The following is a 16,848-nucleotide window of genomic DNA, read 5'->3' on the forward strand; positions in this document are numbered from 1 at the left end:
CAAGGCTGGGTCACCTGGAGCAGGTGACACAGGAAGGCGTCCAGGTGGGGTCTGAATGTCTCCAGAGAGAGAGACTTCCAGGACCATCCTGGGAAGCCTATTCCAGTGCTCTACCATTCTCAATGTAAAGTTCTTCCTCATGTTGCAGTGAAACTTCTTATGTTCTAGTTTATGGCCATTGCTCCTGGTCCTGTCGCTGGGCACCACTGAAAAGAGTCTTTCACCATCCTCTTGGCACCCGCCTTTGGCATACTCATATACATGAGATCCCCTCAGTCTTCTGTTCTCCAGAGGAAACAGCCCAGCTCCCTCAGTCTCTCCCAAGAGATGTCCCAGACCCCTGATCATCTCCCTAGATGTGCTGTTCAGAGACACTCAACCCTCCTCTCTGCCCCTGTCCCTACAGACGAGCTGCGAGACGGCCCGGGGCGACACGGGGGGCACCTCTTGCTCAGGGCACCCCTTCTCTTCACCCGCTGCAGGCTCCTGTGCACCTGCCTCAGCCCATCCGGGGCAGGGCGGGCACCTCCCCAGCTGCCCCCCAGGGCCCTCGAGCCGAGGATGGGGAGCGGGGCAGCCCCAGCCCCACATGAGGAACCCCCCCGCCATCGCCGCGCGGCGGGGGCGGCGCGGGGTGATGACGCCATCTTGGGCAGCCCCGCGATGGCGGCCCGGGCTGAGCCCGCGGCCCCCGGAGGCGCAGCCGGGGTTGGGCGGCATCTGCGAGGCGTTTGCGCCTCGTACGGGGCAGCTGCGGGTCCTGAGGGCTCCTCCAGCCTCCCCGCCCGCCCCAGCGCCTCTCCTGCCCCGGCTTCACCCGCCTGCCCTGGGCCCTTCCCCGGGGCGGCGGGGCTTGCCTGGGCTGTGCCGGGGCACTGCTGCCGCAGCGCCCTGCGGCGGCCCCGCGGTGACAGAGGGGCCAGAGCCGGCCAGGGAGCTGCACTGGGCCTTGGCGCGTGTCGGGTGTGTGTCACAGAGCTCGTGTTTTCTTGTTAGCCAGCAGATCCCCCCCTACACTCCGTACAGCCATGGAGGAGAGGGGTTGGCATCTGAAGGAGGTGGGTTATCAGAGCAGTTACCAAATGTACGGTGCTGAGCTGGGGTTTAAACAGGGAGACCCAAGGCACTGTGGGCATGGAGCGTGAGGCTTTTTTAAAACACCTCTGTTGGAAAAAACATAAGGCAGGAGGTGGCAATAGTTTAACTTGGCATAGCTGCCAGCCTACCTGCAGCAATCTAGGAAAATACACCAGGAATAACAGACTGCAAGGCAAATAGCCCTCTTGATTTTGTTGTCCCTGAGCCTTGCTCAACACTGAGTGTCCTCCAGGGGAGAAATGAAAGATCATCCCATATGCTGGCATGGCCTAGCCCTGGCCCAGCGTCACCCTATGCCTCATGTCTGCAGACAGGTTGGGTTACCACCTGGAATAGCCCTTGACATCATGGCAGGGGCAGGATCCTGATGGAACAACTGCTCTGCAGTTGACTTTATTTCCACCATCCTATGTTCTATTCAAAGACAGACCCTCAGTGAAGAGTTTTGTTTTGATTTTTTTTTTCTTCCAGGAAAAACTCAAGACTGTCCATAGATTTTGATTGCTGTGAAAATCTATGTGAATTAAAGGCAGCTATATGGAGGCAATCTCTGCCTTTCACACACACACCTGTGTATGGCTTTTACAACATTAACCTTTATGATAGTAAATCTTACACCACTGTCACAGCATTTATGTCCTGAGATCTTCTGGAAGCCTGGGGCTTGGCAGAAAACATTCCCAGTATAGTGAGACATTTGCCGGAACTTATCACTGCAGATTGTGTTGTTCTCAAATCTGAATTTTCTTTGTCAGAACTGTCCACAGAAGTGCTCTGAATCATATTTGTTTCTACACACCTCTGGGAAGCTGGGCAAAACCCACTCCCTCAGCCAGGCATGTTGGACAAACTTGTTTCTTCCTGCTGGATTTTACAACCACAAACAAGGCTTGAAAACAAAACAAAACAAATCAAAAAACTCACCAGCAACACCAGCAGCCCTGCTCTGAACATGTGGGATGCTTCCCTGGATCCCTGTTCATTTCCTGGAGTGAAACTCAGACACACCAGTTCACTGCTGTCCTGAAGTGTGTGGAAACTTTTTTTTCCCTCTCCCTCCTTTTCTTTTCCCTCCTTCCTTGTGTTGATTTGTGGGACCAGAATGACTTTGATTTCAGCAAGTTTGCTGTTTATTCACGTCACAAGTTTGACAGCTTTACACCAAATCAGATTGCTGGGTTTCAGGAGAGCTCTGAGGCGTCACTGGGAGCTCCTTTAGATTAAACTCGCCTCCCCGGTCTCCCCCCTCTCCCCCTCCTTCAGAGCCTTTTAAACCTCTCTGGGGCTTTAACAGAAACGTGCTCCCAAGACCTGCATTTCATTCTGCCACTAATATGGTAAGTGCTCTTTGCATTTCTCTCGACCTCGAGGCAGAAAAACAGAAGCTGGTCTCTTTGCCTTGGGGGCTTGCAGTACATTTTGTGCCCACTTTAAGATGGGGAAAAAGAGGGCTCTCCTCCACCTGCAAGAGCAGTCTCTGCTGCTGTGCCTTCCCATGGGTGAGCAGATTCCCTCTTTGAGGCTCCAAGCTCTACCGTTGCCTTGCAGATATTTAGAGCTGCTGCAGATGGGGCTTATTTGGAGGAGTGGAAAAGGGTGAATCCAGAGCCAACCCCAGGCTCTGCGGTCTGGGACTCCTGTAGAACTGCAGGGGCAGAAGAGAGTGCGAGCAGCCTGGAGGTGACTCTGCAGGCTTTGTGCTGCTGCTTTAGAGCTGAATCAAACCTCCAAAGTGGCAGGAACGGTCTGGCCAAAGACAGCCTGGGACCTCCCTTCACCCTAAACCCACTCAGCACCGTAGTGTTTTCCAAAGGATCGCAGGAAACTCAGCTACCTTCCTGGCACAGCTCTGCTCGGAGCCCCTGTGCCGCCGGGGGCTGCGGCGGGGCGGCTCTGTCCGCGCTCAGCGGAGGGAGCGGTGCCGTGCGGGGCCCCCGGGCGGGCAGAAAACAAAAGGGGGGAGCGGGCACCCGGGTCGGGACTGGGAGCGCCCACGGGAGCAGGCGGCGCCTGCCCTGGGACAGGCACCTGAGCACAGCCCGGCCAGGACAGGAGCGAGGGGAGCGCTCGCCGGGGCCGGGCTGACACCGCCTCCCTCGGGGGCTGCGGAGGGGGCACCGCCGTCCCCCGGCCAGCGCCCCATCGCCTCGGCCCCTTCCCTCCGCAGAGCACCGGCCGGCCGTGCCCGGAGCCGGACTTCGCCGGGGGCCCGGGCTGCGCCTGCCCCTGGTCCGCCCCCGCCGGTGTTTCCAAGGAGACCTGGGCCGCCGTCTGCGCCGCGGAGCCGCCGCACAGCCAGGGCCGGCGGGAGGCTCGGCTGAGCCCGGGTGAGTGCGCTCCCGGGAGCGGGGCTCCCGCCGCCGGGCAGGGCGAGGGAGCGGGAGCGGAGCGGGCTAACCCCGGCTCTGCTCCCCCAGGCCAGTTCTGCAGCCCGCAGCTCGGTGCCCAGGACGCGGCGTGGCAGGGAGACCAGCTGTCCTCCCAGCTCTACAGAAACAAGCAGGTAAAGGCTCCGCGCCGCCCCGGCAACGCGGGTTTCACCCCACGAGGTTCCTGAACTTTATATCCTGTATCGCACCTTCTGGGTTGGTTTGTGACGTATCTCCCTCTCGCTTGCACAGTTGTGGGAAGTGACAGAAAGCCGCTTTATTTGTTGTTCCTTGCTTGAAGTATTTGTCTCCCCTGTGTTGCCCTGTGAGGTTGGAACAGCTGTTGTGGGGTTCCCTATGCATCCCTCCTCTCTTACTGCATATTGCACCTTGGCACTAGAGAAGACCAGGAGCATGACTAGGAGGTCCCTTGGGCTCTGATGGTGCTGTTGTCCAAAAATATGTAGTGTGTCCTCCTGATTCAACCAGGTTTAACTTCATGAGAAATGATTCCACTAGAATTACCTAATTCCATGGAGGATCAGCCGTTTTGACCAACAAGGATTTCCTGGTTATTTTATTTTCTCTCATTTTTCCTTTTTTATAATTCCCAACAAGGAGCAGGAGAGACTCTGAACAATCCTAGATGAAGGAACTCCAGACTGATGACTCTGATCAAGAACTTGGAATGATGTTTTGACACAGTGAAGTCAATGAAAAGTCATTTATTAACTTAATCATCAACCCTAGTTCCAGATGCCAGTGTACTTCTTTCTTTGGCTCTACCTCAGTCATTTGAGGCTGGTGCTTCACAGCCTCTGCTCAGCAGATGCCTGGGGTCCTTAGCAGAAGATCCTTTGTCCTCCTAAAGAAGTCTCCGGGTCTGTGATCAGAGGGCAAAAATCTGTCTGCAAACACATAGATTTCCCATGAAAAAGGGTTAGGCACCTTCCATTCCTGTTCAGCTCTAGGGAGCGGGAATTAGCTCTGTATATGTACCAGGACTAGCACAGTAGGGTCCAGAATTGAAGGGATAACTGCATCCTACTGTATCATAAAGAATGGCAACTGCATCTTCCCTCTGCACTCTACTCCCATAAGTTGTTAGTCTGTAACTCCTCCTCCTTTCTTCTCACCAGCCAACCATAAAGAGGAATGAGGGATGCAAAGGGATGTTTACTGCCACTCAGAAGGAGATCCTGCAGCTGCTGTCATGCCCATGACGGTTTCTGGCTGCTCACAGGACTACCTGTAATTCTATTTTCTATTATTATTCCGTGGTTACAGGTTTTTTCAAAGTAATCTTCTCAAATACTCACTAAAGATTAAAGGAAGTTAAAAGTGAAAACTGAACATTCATGCCACTTAGATTTATAGAGACAAGAGGCTGGAGGGGGTGTGTTGAGCTCACAAAGCAAACACCCACATCATCAAATCCAAGCAGCCTGTACCATAGGGCAGTTGCTATTAAGTTACAGAGTCAACATCTATTCATCAGTATCTCTATTCCACAGCTTCAAGATACTTTGCTTCAGAAGGAAGAGGAACTTGCTAGGTTACATGAAGAAAATAATAACCTCCGACAGTACCTGAATTCTGCCCTGATTAAGTGTTTAGAAGAAAAAGCCAAGGTATTGTGTTCAAACGTGTTGTGTAGATGTGTGCAGAAGGAACAGGTTAAATAGGTACAGGCCATTAAAATATATGGAAAGCCAAAGAGTGCAGACAACCAGCAGTGTGAGATTTGACTTCACAGAGCTGCCAAATTGCTGGTCATGGATCTAAGGTGACAGTTTCCTCCAGGAATGATATCCTGTAAGTTTTGACTGTGGAGACAGTATAGCCCATGGCGTAATTTAATTTATTAGTTATAAGTAAGGGTTTATAAGCAAGGTAAAATTATTCCATCTAATGCATTTTTTCAGTAAAACGATCAAGTTTGAATACATATTTCTTTAATGTGCCTGTTTTTTCAGTTATCCCTTTGATAAAGATTGTTTCCCTTTTTTTACAGGGTTTTTTTGTGATTTCTGGTTTATGTTTTGTTTTGTTTTGTTTGATTTTCCAGTGATATGTTTTTATTAGTTTACATTAGAATAGTGAGCTATATTTTTTCCAATTTATTAATTAAAAAGTTATGTGGCATTTTTGTAAAGGTAAAATACAAAATGAAACATTTCACGTTGGATGAAACATTCTGTTAGACTAAGTATGAAGGAATTTTTTAAATATTTGGATTCTTTGTCTCTCATCTTAAAAAAAAATAAAGATATTTGTTCATTGTCAGCTTAATGACATTTTTTATTATTCCAGTCAGTTATTCAGTAGTAACCATCTTCTACACCTAAAATCTGAGGTCAGAAACATGTTTCTTTCAGGTATCTAGAAAATCAGATTTTAACCTTCTCTCTCTACCTTTTTGTTTGTTTGTTTGTTTTAATAGAAACTGCTATCCTGCCATGGACAGAAAACCTGTGCTATTCTCAAAAGTGCCAAGAGGAGATTAAAAGAGGACCATTGCTTTGTTCCTCAAGAAACTCCTCATGCTTCCAAAGCTAGAAGGAACCTCTTGGATGAATTCACTGCCTGTGAAGAGCAGGCCAGCCCTGCCGTGGACCGCTGGGTCTTGCAGACCTTAGGATTAAAAGATGTCAACACCATTGATGAAGCTTCAGCTAACTACAGTGCCCTGTCCTCAGACCTTGGAAAAGACACGTACTGCCTGAGCCCTGGTGAAGCAATAGGCTATGAGCACAGTGAAGGAGCAGCAGCAGCGTTTAGCTGCAGCCACGTGCCTCCAGCTGACAGCAGTGCCCATCCATGCAGTGAGGACTCTCCCTTCCTTCCTCAGTTTCCTTCAGCACCATGCATCTCCTCAGCAGTACCTAGTGTTTCCTCCCTCCCAGCGTATGGGTTGCCTTATTTGCCTGGTGATCTGTCACCCAACAAGACTGAAGTGGCCTTCACAACTTCTCTAAGTCCCCACCGCAATGTGAGAACACACACCTTCCACCAAGGACAAGCCTTTGTGCGCAGGGATGACGACGGAGGATGGAGATTCACCTGGGTGCCCAAGCAGGCTGAATAATGCACCTGGATCAAGGGTCAGCCATAGGGGGGGTAGGAGACACATTTCACCTTGTGCATGAGACAGGTTCAGGTCTAAAAAATGAACCCTTCTGGGCTTTGTTAAATGCTACTCTGTCACTTACCCGCTCCTTATTCCCTCCCAGATTTTCACAGGTGTGACTCCAGATTGCACTTGGACAATTATCTGCCCCAGGCCATATGTACAAATTGGATTCCCTTGTCTTGTGTCTGTGTTGAGATACCTGCTTTTACTTGCTTCCTGGTTTTTCTATCATCAGCTAGTCCTTGTTACTGGTAGTTTCCAGGCTGGAGTGCTTTCAGCTTTGATGATCACTCTCGCATGCACCAAACTGGAAAGAATTTTGGGTTACAGTTGGGAAATAGCACCTCTCTCATAGATATCCACGGATAACAAAGGAGGCATAGGTTGGAGACTGGGTATCAGCAGTTTCTAAGTGATTTGTGTCTGTCTTGACTGCGCATATTGCCTTGGATTTAAGTACCCATGGTTGCCTTATGTGCTACATAAGGCTGACCTGTCTGCAGATCCATGGTGCTGTCACATTCTTTGATGATGCCTCAAAATAAACAGGGTTTGCTTCTATTGCCTGGAGGCTACTTAATTACAAGTGATTCAGCGAGTTCAGGGGATCTTTCTAAGGTGTGATTAAGAGACTAATATGTTTACTAATATGTTTTAAAGGTATTTTGTCGGTTAGATAAAGAGAGTTTACCTTTGGGGAGGCAGTATCAGTGGTTGGAGTGAGTCTTTGGGAACCACAGCCTTCTTGCCTTTCCATGTCTCTGCCAGGGAGGGGTGGGCTCAAGGTAAGACCATCACTACCTTGAGAATGCTTTAAAACTCTCTGAAGAGAAGGTGCTCTAGCACTGCACAGAACTTGACTTTTAGTAATGATACTAATGATATGAAGTCAACAGATATGAAGGAAGCTCACCAGTACTGTTTTGTGTTACCTTTGTTTTCTGATTTACAGTAATTTGGTGCCTAAGTATTCAAGATAGATTGATTTGGTTATTCATGCTTTCAGAATCGTGTCAGTGACATTAAGGACTTAAGTAAAAAGTAACCATAACTGAGAATTTCCTTCCAGTGGCTTATTTTCATATAGAAAAATGGATATTCCTTTATTTTTATCTCCTAAATAGCCTGTTGTGCCTTAGAATATGTGACATACTCCATCAGGAGCAGTGATGATTTTCCAAAAGACTTTTAAATAAACAAACTCTTTATTTCTGGGTAGTTACTTTAAAGTAACTGTGGCAGATTTCCAGAATAGGCAATTAGAAAGCGCTGATTGTAGACATTATTGCACTGGGTTAAAAAAACAACCAACCAAAAAAAAAAACCAAGCCAACCACAAACCCACACAACAACCACCACAAAAGAAAACCACAAAAAAAACCCAACAAAAAAACCTCAAACCCCAAAACAAAAAATGCACATGGAATAAATACAAAATCTTTGTTCGAGAAGTTTGTTGTAGTCCATAAAATTATGGCCAGCTGATGAAGACTAGTCAGATAAGACCACTGTTTCTGTAGCACTTTTCTCCTTTTCAGTGAAAGCAGAAGAAAAATCCTGTCCTACAAACAACTCATTTCTTTCTCAAGGCGTTTCATTTCTATTAATCTCCTCTTGCTCCACTATATAAGATAACATTGAAAAAAATGCTCCTGTCACTGGAGTTTTGATGGGGTGTGTGTGGTACTGTAGAAAATACGTGACCTTAACATGAGTGTGTGATGAGACACCCTGGTATATGTGATGTGGGAGATGCTGGGAATAGACAGTGTGGCTGGAGGATTACACTGAATTGCAGCTGTAGGTGTCACATCTTTTAAAACAGCTGTAAAACGTAGGTAGAGAAACATCTGTCTGTGTTTTCTAACACTGTTGAATGGTATTACTTAACACATTTCAATGCTATGGAGTCAGCAGTAGTAATAAGTACATTTGTCCTGTCAACAAATATTGAATCATTTTTTTTCTCTGAAGAGAGAGAAAAACTTTCCATTTGTTTGACATTTCCTTTCCACACTTTTATATCACTGCATACGAGAACTTCTCCTGCAGACAGACAGAACAAAAGTGTCAGATCTTTGGTACAAACTTGAAGTAGGGTTTCAGTAGGAACAAACGGATGCTTCAGCCTTTGCCGGCCTTTTGTAAAGGGGTGATTGTCCCCTTGTCTCATAGCAAATAGGTTATGGATGTAAAGGAATGATGTACGTGAATGAATCCTCTTCCTGTGGGTTCCTGAATTTTACTCTGTATGAAGGAGTGGAGTCCTGTAGGAGATATTTCTGTCTGAGCCTGTTTTTTGGGGGGTAGAGGATCCAGTGATGCTGCTCCTGTCAACTCCTGGATGCTCCTGACTTACATGTGCAAACTTAAAATTCTAATGTAGACAACTACTTGAGCAAAGGTCTATGTTAATAATGCTGCTGATCACTGGAGCAGAGGGAGCACACTGGAAAGGAAACAGAAGAATCTCCAAAGCATTTTAACATATAACTAAAGGTAATTTGTTTTTCCCTGACAGCACCACCTGAACTAGTGTTTCCTGAGTTATTGTGAAGAACAATGAAAACAAGCTACTCTGTGTCTAAAACCAACCCACAACAGCCCAGTGACTGAACCCTTCCTTTAGATAAATACTGCTCCTATTGGCAAAAGCAAGCCATTACTCAACATTACCTCCCTCTAGACTGCCTGGTTCTTCTGAAGATCCCGCATTCCTGCAGGTATAATAGATGAGGAAAATTAATAAGAGGCTGAAGACATCTCATGGCAGATTACTTTCAAATGGTAGGATATGAGGACAGTTACTGACTGGGCTGGTGCTGGTTTGACATGTTGGTTTGACCTCCTGTGTCCCCGTGATTTCCTTGGGCCTGAAAGCAGTGAAGCTGCGTTAATGCGGTGCTGCTTCCACTTATGTGCTTTTACCTCTTGGTAGGGTTCATGACCTTCAGTGCAGGCTGAGGCTGCAGCAGCAACACTGCTACCAACTTGATATAAGCAAGTCTGAATCCCACTCCTCAACATGTAGGCACACTCTGTAGATGTTCCTTAGATAGAACTTATGAAAATAAGCCATAGAAATGGAGGCTAACACACCATCTTTTCCCTCATGAGATAAAATTCTGCAAAATGCTTGCTTGATTTTGATTAGTGTCCAGTTTGCGTTACAGTTCTTTGGCCTGCAAATATGTGGGAGGGAAGGTCTTGCCTGTACAAAGTTTATATGGGACTTTGAAATGGGTGTTCAGTCTTGCCTTGTGCCTGGTCCTCCCTGTTTGTTCTTTTGTATCCATTCCCAATGGGTGAATCAGTCAAAGCCACCCTGCTGCTCATGGAATGTGGAAGTTAAAGCCCAGGGAAGTCCTGTGCCCCAGAGGCAGCTAGAAATCAGTAGGGATGAAAGCAAAAAGTGGAAACAAAATCCAGTTCCTCACACAGCCATCACAACTAGATAGCCAGGAGATAGCAGAAACAAGTTTCAGCTTGGTACTGTACTTCTAACTCCAAAAAAAATCAGGCAGCTGGAATAGAGAGGCAGGAGACAGAAGTTCTGGGTTCTGTTACTGCCTCTGGTATTACACTTAGTTTCTGAGCTTTGGTTTCATGGAATCCACCATCAGACCAGCTCATAGCTATTTAACAAAACATGATTCTTGCTGCTGCAAACTCCATGAGAAGTTCCCTTTTGCCAAGGGTAAGTACCAGGCCCATACAACTCTGGGAATGGCCATGGGGCCCTAGGAGATTCTTTGAGCAGCAGTGAACTTCATTGTCTGTAAATATCTGTCTTGCATTAACATAATTTGTTTTATTTTTTTATTTGAAGTTTGTCTTCTTTATTATGTGAATGTAACGTGCAGCAGCACACTTTAAAACAACCCGTGTTTCTAGAAAGGTATACTAACAGAAATGGAAATTAATTTAACATTTAATATGTTGATGTTCATGATTTTTGTGATTGACAAAGTCCATAAGTATATGTAAATGTCAATTTTACCAGTGTCACTAAGTTATGTCTAATAAAACTTAACAACTAATTGATGCAATTATTTCTGCCCACTTTACATCCATTAAACCATGCAGCTGTTGCTCACACTGCACAGCACCACACCTGGCACCTACACACCTCTCCAGAGGACTGAAAGGAAACTTTTTATTTCCTGCAAGCACAAGTGTCCACACAAGGACATACAAATTTTTTTATGATAACAGACCTAAATATATTAATAGCCTAAATATATTAATATTAATATATTAATGAGGTGTGCTCATTTCAGTCTAGGCTTGCACAGGACATTGCTGTGATCCGTCACTGCTTTCACTCAGATGCCATGCTACAAAATGGTGAGGAGAGAGGGAAGTATAGTGCTTTTTGTCTGTTATTTTTGCAGCATCTGGCACTCTCATTTAATAGACTTATACCTTCTTTCTTAGTCAGCTGAACATCCTGATCCAGGGCAACCTGATTCATCATAGTACTCTGAGTACTCCTGATTCTGACTCTGAAATTATGAATTGTACGATGGCACTGAGGTGTCACGTAAAGAGACTGAAGATGAGAGAGAAAAGCGTGACTAAAGAATTCAAAGCTCTAGTCAGCTCTACTTGACAACAAAGTAAAACTGTTAGTTATTAACTTTCCCTTCTGATCATGGGCAGGTTTGTTAGTAACCATGCACCAGCTGGGGCGAGAGAGATTTTTCATTGGAATGGAGATTGCATATTGCTTATGAAAAGATACAAAGTGAGCTTTCCTTTATCTCTTTTGCCCTCATCTAGAAGCCACAATAAGTCCATGAGATGATTCATAAACACAATGGCCTGTTGCCAGGTAGCTGACATCCTGTCATAAAGAGGGAGCAGTCTATAAATAATTTGTGGAATGAGCTGTGATTCACCTAAAATGCTATCTCTCTAGTCATTTCTCTGCTTCATTACTTGTGCATCACTGAATTATTTCAAGGCTAAATACTTAGACGCAGTGCAGCCCAGGGAAATCAGTATAATAATGATGCACGAGGAACAGATAATAAAAATCAACATAAGCATGAAGAGCTGGGATGTCTGAGGTCCCCATTTCCCCTAATTTATTTTTAAAAATCTCAAACTGTAGCTATAATACTGATATGGTGAAATTTCCAACAACTCCTGCCTCAGAAGCTGTTACTAGGCAAAGATCACTCTAACTATTCATTTACTAACTGATATTTGAATGTATAACATCTTCCACCATGACATTATTCCCTGTTAGTGATCACAGACCACAAGGTCAGGAACTGGGAGCTAAGTGATGCTTTCAGGGACACCAAATATGTCACTAGATGAACTGGGATGCAGGCCAGGAATCCTAGCTTCCAGCGGTGCAGAATGAAGGCCTAACAGCACATTAGAGAGTGCAAACGTGCTGTCAGCGCCCAGCTGTGCCCCCCAAGCCCCAGCTGTGCAGATCGCAGCAGCCACGCAGCCGAAGCCCCAGCGGTGCAGCTGCACACCCAGAGGTGTAGCGGGAAGTTGATTTCCATAGTGGGGCTGAGGCTCCAAGGCTTTCACAGCTGGGGGCTTCAGCTGGGGGTGTTTCACTCCACGTCTGTGCAGACGCGGTGCCCGCGGAGCATCTCCCGGCCCCGGCGGGGACCCGCCCGCAGCCGCGGCCCCGCGGCCCTGGCCAGGGTCCTGAAACGACCGCGCCGCTCGGCCCGGGGGTGCGAGAGCATCAGGGCGAGCCAGAGTCCCCACCAGAGAGAGACCCGTAATAGCCGACCCAAACGTTGTGCGACCCACCCGAGATGAGGTGGAGCAGCCCCGTGCAGTTACCAGTGCTCGAAGGACCCCGTCGCACCTGATGGCGTTTGGTTAGAAAAATGAGCTTTCTTTGATCTCGAGGTAATCTTTACCTGATAACGTGACTGGGGTCAGAGAGCCAGGCAGAAATACTATGTTCACCGGGCTACATCCTTGGTAAACATAACTGACACTTTACAGGTACAACCAGTGCTGAGCTCCTCTGCCCAGGCTGTGAGGTAGCTGAGGAGCAGGCAGGGTCATTTCAGAGTATCCTACCACATACCACCACATGTAGAGAAAGTGTCCACCAGAAAGCTCCCCTTACCATTGTTATGAACTGCAGTTTATCCTGGATACAGAATGAAGAAATTATCAACTGCCTCCAAGCCAGGACAGAGGAAACAAGAAAACCCTGCAACCTTTGAGAATAGCGTCCTTTGTAACCTCCAAAGGTTACATGTTTAATTGTGTATCAGGCTCCAGGTATTACATTTGATTCTACAGAAACATTTGTTACTAGTGAATTAAAATAATCATCACTCTGTGTTACAGGATTATGTAGACTATCCAGACAGGAATATGGACTCCATTATATTGGAAATCATATTCAAAATGTTAACCACTCTATAGTGAATTCTCTTTTCATTTCCCCTGATGAGATTCCCCAATAACCTCCCCCTGTTTTAAAAGGTCCAAGTTACATTATTGTAAGTAGGACCTGAAATATATGTAGTGTTTCCACTTTTCCCCCAACATCCATTCTGTAATTACATGAGACACAGATGTTAAAATTATTTTCAGTAATCAAGAGACTGAAAATAATAATAAACCCTACCTTTCTGCTGCTCTCCTATTTTTTGCTTATCTAATCCCATTTGAAATCTAGGATCTCAAAATCATCTAGCAATTTCAAATAGTGATGAAAAAAGGAAAATCTGTGTTGATAGAAAGCTTCTATGCAGACTTTGATTTTAAGAAAAGTTGACATCTCTTTTCATTATAGAACCAGACAGTTCCAAGACACAAGCAACTTCTCTTTATATGAAATACACACTTTTGTCCAGACCTAGACACAATCCTCACCTGACAACAGTGTAACCCAGGTTAGCTCATTCTCAAGCTCTGAATACTCCTGTAAAACAAGAATCCAGCTCAGCAATAGTCACACTTGGTTGTAACTGTTGCATCTGCTTTGAATTCCAGTTCCCTCACTTGGACATAGAATTAAACAGAACAAGTAGGAATGACAGGATTCCTTCTCGCTTCAGGAAACAGGGCTAATTTTGTTTACCTGTGGGTCATGAAATATTTAGTGATAGCTTTCTGCAAGTGAATGGAGAAATCCTGATTTAATATTGGTAAGTACTGTTCGAACCTGCCAGCTCCAGTTTCCTTCAGAGTGATATTAGTCTGGTATTTTTCCTTCCCTTCTTACCTGAAGCAAACAATAACACTGCTGTTTGAAAGATGCTGTGCTCCTCCATTACAATTGCTTCATTTCAACAAAAATGATTTTCTGAACTAGATGGGTCATTTTTACAGTCTGTAAAAATTGCACTAAGCCACTGAAATCAACATGACTTAGTCCGACCCCTGAGGACAAAATGAGCTGAAAGAGCTTTAAATTTCTTCTTAGTAAAAGACCTTTTATCAAAATGAAATATCATTACCTCAGTGGCCCTGTGACCATTTCAGAGGTATATAAACATTTGCTACCTATCTGTTAGCCATTCAATTACTAAGATCTTGATACTGTGTAAATATTTAACTACAATAGGGGATATAAATCAGAGAAAGTGATTCTGTTTCATTTAACTGGTGGCAGTAAATCATAGCCTATTCAGACTACTGGGCTACACCCAAAGAAATGACTGAGCTGTGAACACAGGCAGACATTACCTAAAATTTCCTGTAAAGCAAGTCCTAATTTAATTCAGAATTCATAGGGGGCAGACTAGCAGTATACCACAACTCCAGAAACCTGAAGCACTTCCAGACAGTTTTACTGTATCATCCAGGAAGGGAGAAGTTGCCAACACCCAACCTTTGGACTAATTCTCCAGAAGATGTGAGCAGAAACATGAAAGGGGTATGAAAGCAGGGGCTATTGAGTTTGAGGCCCTGGATACTAATGACAAAGGCAGCAGAGAAAAGGAGTAGCCAGTGAGTTTTGGTCTCGTTCAATCAGCTAAGTCTGAGTATAATTAGAGGCAGCAGCATGATGAAACACGAGACCAGTCAGCCTTTATCCAAGGGTTGATCCAGATTTTTGTGTTAAAGCAAAAGTTCAGGAGCTGCCACAGAAACAGCAACCCTGCGTGCTGTTACTTCAGAGATGCAACGCTGGGCTTCCCATCACAGCAAGACATGGATTCCCTAAATGTACTGCAAATTGAAAGTTTAAGTCTTCGGGGACTTGGCTTTTTCTCTGAGAATAACAACGTGCTCAGCTTTAGCAACAGCCACCAGGGACGGAGTCACTGTCACCATTCTCCAGTGAATTGCCCTTGCAATACCCTCTCTTTGACTTTCTGTTGTACAAGTCTTGGTGCCAACCCTGGGGCCACAATTTTGGGTCACACTTCCTCGTCTCTAAGAGACACCAATACTGGTGCATGTTGGTGGTCTCTGTCAGAACTTGTTTATCCTCACATTCTCATTTCTGCCTGTGCCATCCTCTGCCATCCAAACACTTCAGCCAGAGCAGCAATCAGTGTCACCCAAGTGGCTCACAGACCCCTGCTACAGACTTTGATGGATACTAAGGAATGGGATACTTCTACCAGAAAAGCATGGGATGCTTCTGTCAGCAACACATCACTGCCCGGGGGCACCTCATTTAGAGCCTCTGCTTACCCTTTGCTGTGCTCTGGAAGGGGCACTTGAGGAGAGAGGAAAGCAAGGCTTGCTCGCAAAGAGATAAGAAATGGGTTTATTTCCATCCTTTTTGGGCTCGGGGTTTATCCTCCCTGCTTGCAGGACGCTTCACCTCGCCAGTGCCACCTGGTGGGCCCCGGATCTACAGACCCGCACCCGTGGGGAGGAAGAGGAGAGTGAGCCGGGGGCCTACAAGTCAGAAAGTTCTGCAAAACAGCATGACTGCAGATAGAGCAGGTATAACATACACACACACACTTTTCACAACTTTTCCAAGGTGCATGGCCTGACCTGGGGCTGATGATTGTGGATGTCATTCTATCTCAGCAAGAGTAAAAATTCCCTCTGCCTGCCCTCCTCCACTTGGCCCACATGCAAGTACAAGTTCAGCAAATGTCTGCAAGCCCCAGTGCATACAAACAAGCCTTGTGCAGGATTATATTTTGGTTTTCTCTACCCCCCTTATGGCCTCCCCTGGCTAAAGTCAAAGAAACACTGAAAGCATCCAAGTAAATCAGTCTATTGCATTTTCTCATCAGCTTAAAATGCTCTCCTTGGTGCCAAAAAAATGACAATCCACTGCAGAAACAGGCTTGCAGGATAGTTGTATTGAAGCTACTTCTTTTTGCCTTGCCTTCTTGAAGGGCATGTTGGCAGGGGAACATACCTCCATCTTCTCCAGTCCAATGCACCATACTGAGCACACAAAATCATACACATGGCTCTGACAGAGTGCAGAGGGTGTCCCAGCAGGAATCTGTGCCATGGACACTTTCCTCCTACCATGGTCATCCTAGGACAGGTCAAATTAATTGCACCATAACTGAGAGCTGCTCAATAAAACCTGGTCATAAGACAGAAACCCAAGCATGTTTGTGTGTTACCCACCCTGAGGGACAGGGCTGAAGACCATGAGCCACCCCGAGATGCAGAGCTTTAGGGCTGGGTGAGTCACAGCATCCAGAGCCCTGAGCTGACAGCAGTGACTCAGCTCCCTTGTGTGGCTTGAGCAGAGTGGAGACATGAACAGAGAGACAAACAGAGAGGCTGGGGCTGGCTGCAGGATGGCTGGGGCAGGGGAAGTTCATAGGGTGGCATGGCTGCTCCTTAGCATATGAAAGTGATTTATTAATAAAGAAGAAAACCCAGTATCCCCAACAGTCATGTTCTGCAGCACTACCCAGTCCTCTGTCCTGCATCTGAGCACTTTAAGCCATCACAGCCACTGTCACCAGCAAAGCTCAGGCTGCCCGTGACTAACTGGAGCCCCTCACTCTGCTCTCCTCTTCCACAACAACATGCATACACGGAGAAACAGAGAGGAGAGGCACAGAACCCCAAAGAAGAAAGGAAAATAAGAAAGCTGGATTATCCAGTGATGAAAACAATAAACATTTACCATAATCATTATTTGTAATGTATTATTTCAACAGGTCGAGTTGTCCTGTGAAATCAAAAAGCAGAGGCTGAGCATCAGCTCAGAGAAAGGAATTAATTGCTAAGTTACTTGTGAATAGTTTAGGAACACTTGTTTTGTAGACTTTGGGGAAGTTTTAGAAGGATAGAGCAGATATAAAAATACAA

General features: G+C 46.1%; 1 protein-coding gene across 3 annotated transcripts; it reads left to right on the top strand.

The window, feature by feature from the left end:
- The first annotated feature begins 876 nt into the window (after window positions 1–876).
- Window positions 877–10,640, top strand: GMNC (geminin coiled-coil domain containing). 3 transcript variants are annotated; one of them, XM_027734286.2, is made up of 6 exons: window positions 877–1,058; window positions 1,570–2,435; window positions 3,266–3,425; window positions 3,516–3,601; window positions 4,982–5,098; window positions 5,911–10,640. In XM_027734286.2, the coding sequence occupies exons 2-6, from the start codon at window positions 2,433–2,435 to the stop codon at window positions 6,553–6,555; spliced, it is 1,011 nt and encodes a 336-aa protein (XP_027590087.1). In that variant the 5' UTR covers window positions 877–1,058; window positions 1,570–2,432; the 3' UTR covers window positions 6,556–10,640. The 3 variants fall into 3 exon arrangements, with proteins under 3 accessions (XP_027590087.1, XP_027590086.1, XP_027590088.1); XM_027734285.2 differs by lacking the exon at window positions 1,570–2,435; XM_027734287.2 differs by lacking the exons at window positions 877–1,058; window positions 1,570–2,435; window positions 3,266–3,425; window positions 3,516–3,601 and adding an exon at window positions 3,631–4,718.
- The last annotated feature ends 6,208 nt before the right edge of the window (window positions 10,641–16,848 follow it).

Source organism: Pipra filicauda, unplaced genomic scaffold (genome assembly GCF_003945595.2).
Source record: "Pipra filicauda isolate LSUMZ 115617 unplaced genomic scaffold, ASM394559v2 scaffold404_size635056_pilon, whole genome shotgun sequence".
Classification (NCBI taxonomy): Eukaryota; Metazoa; Chordata; class Aves; order Passeriformes; family Pipridae; genus Pipra; species Pipra filicauda.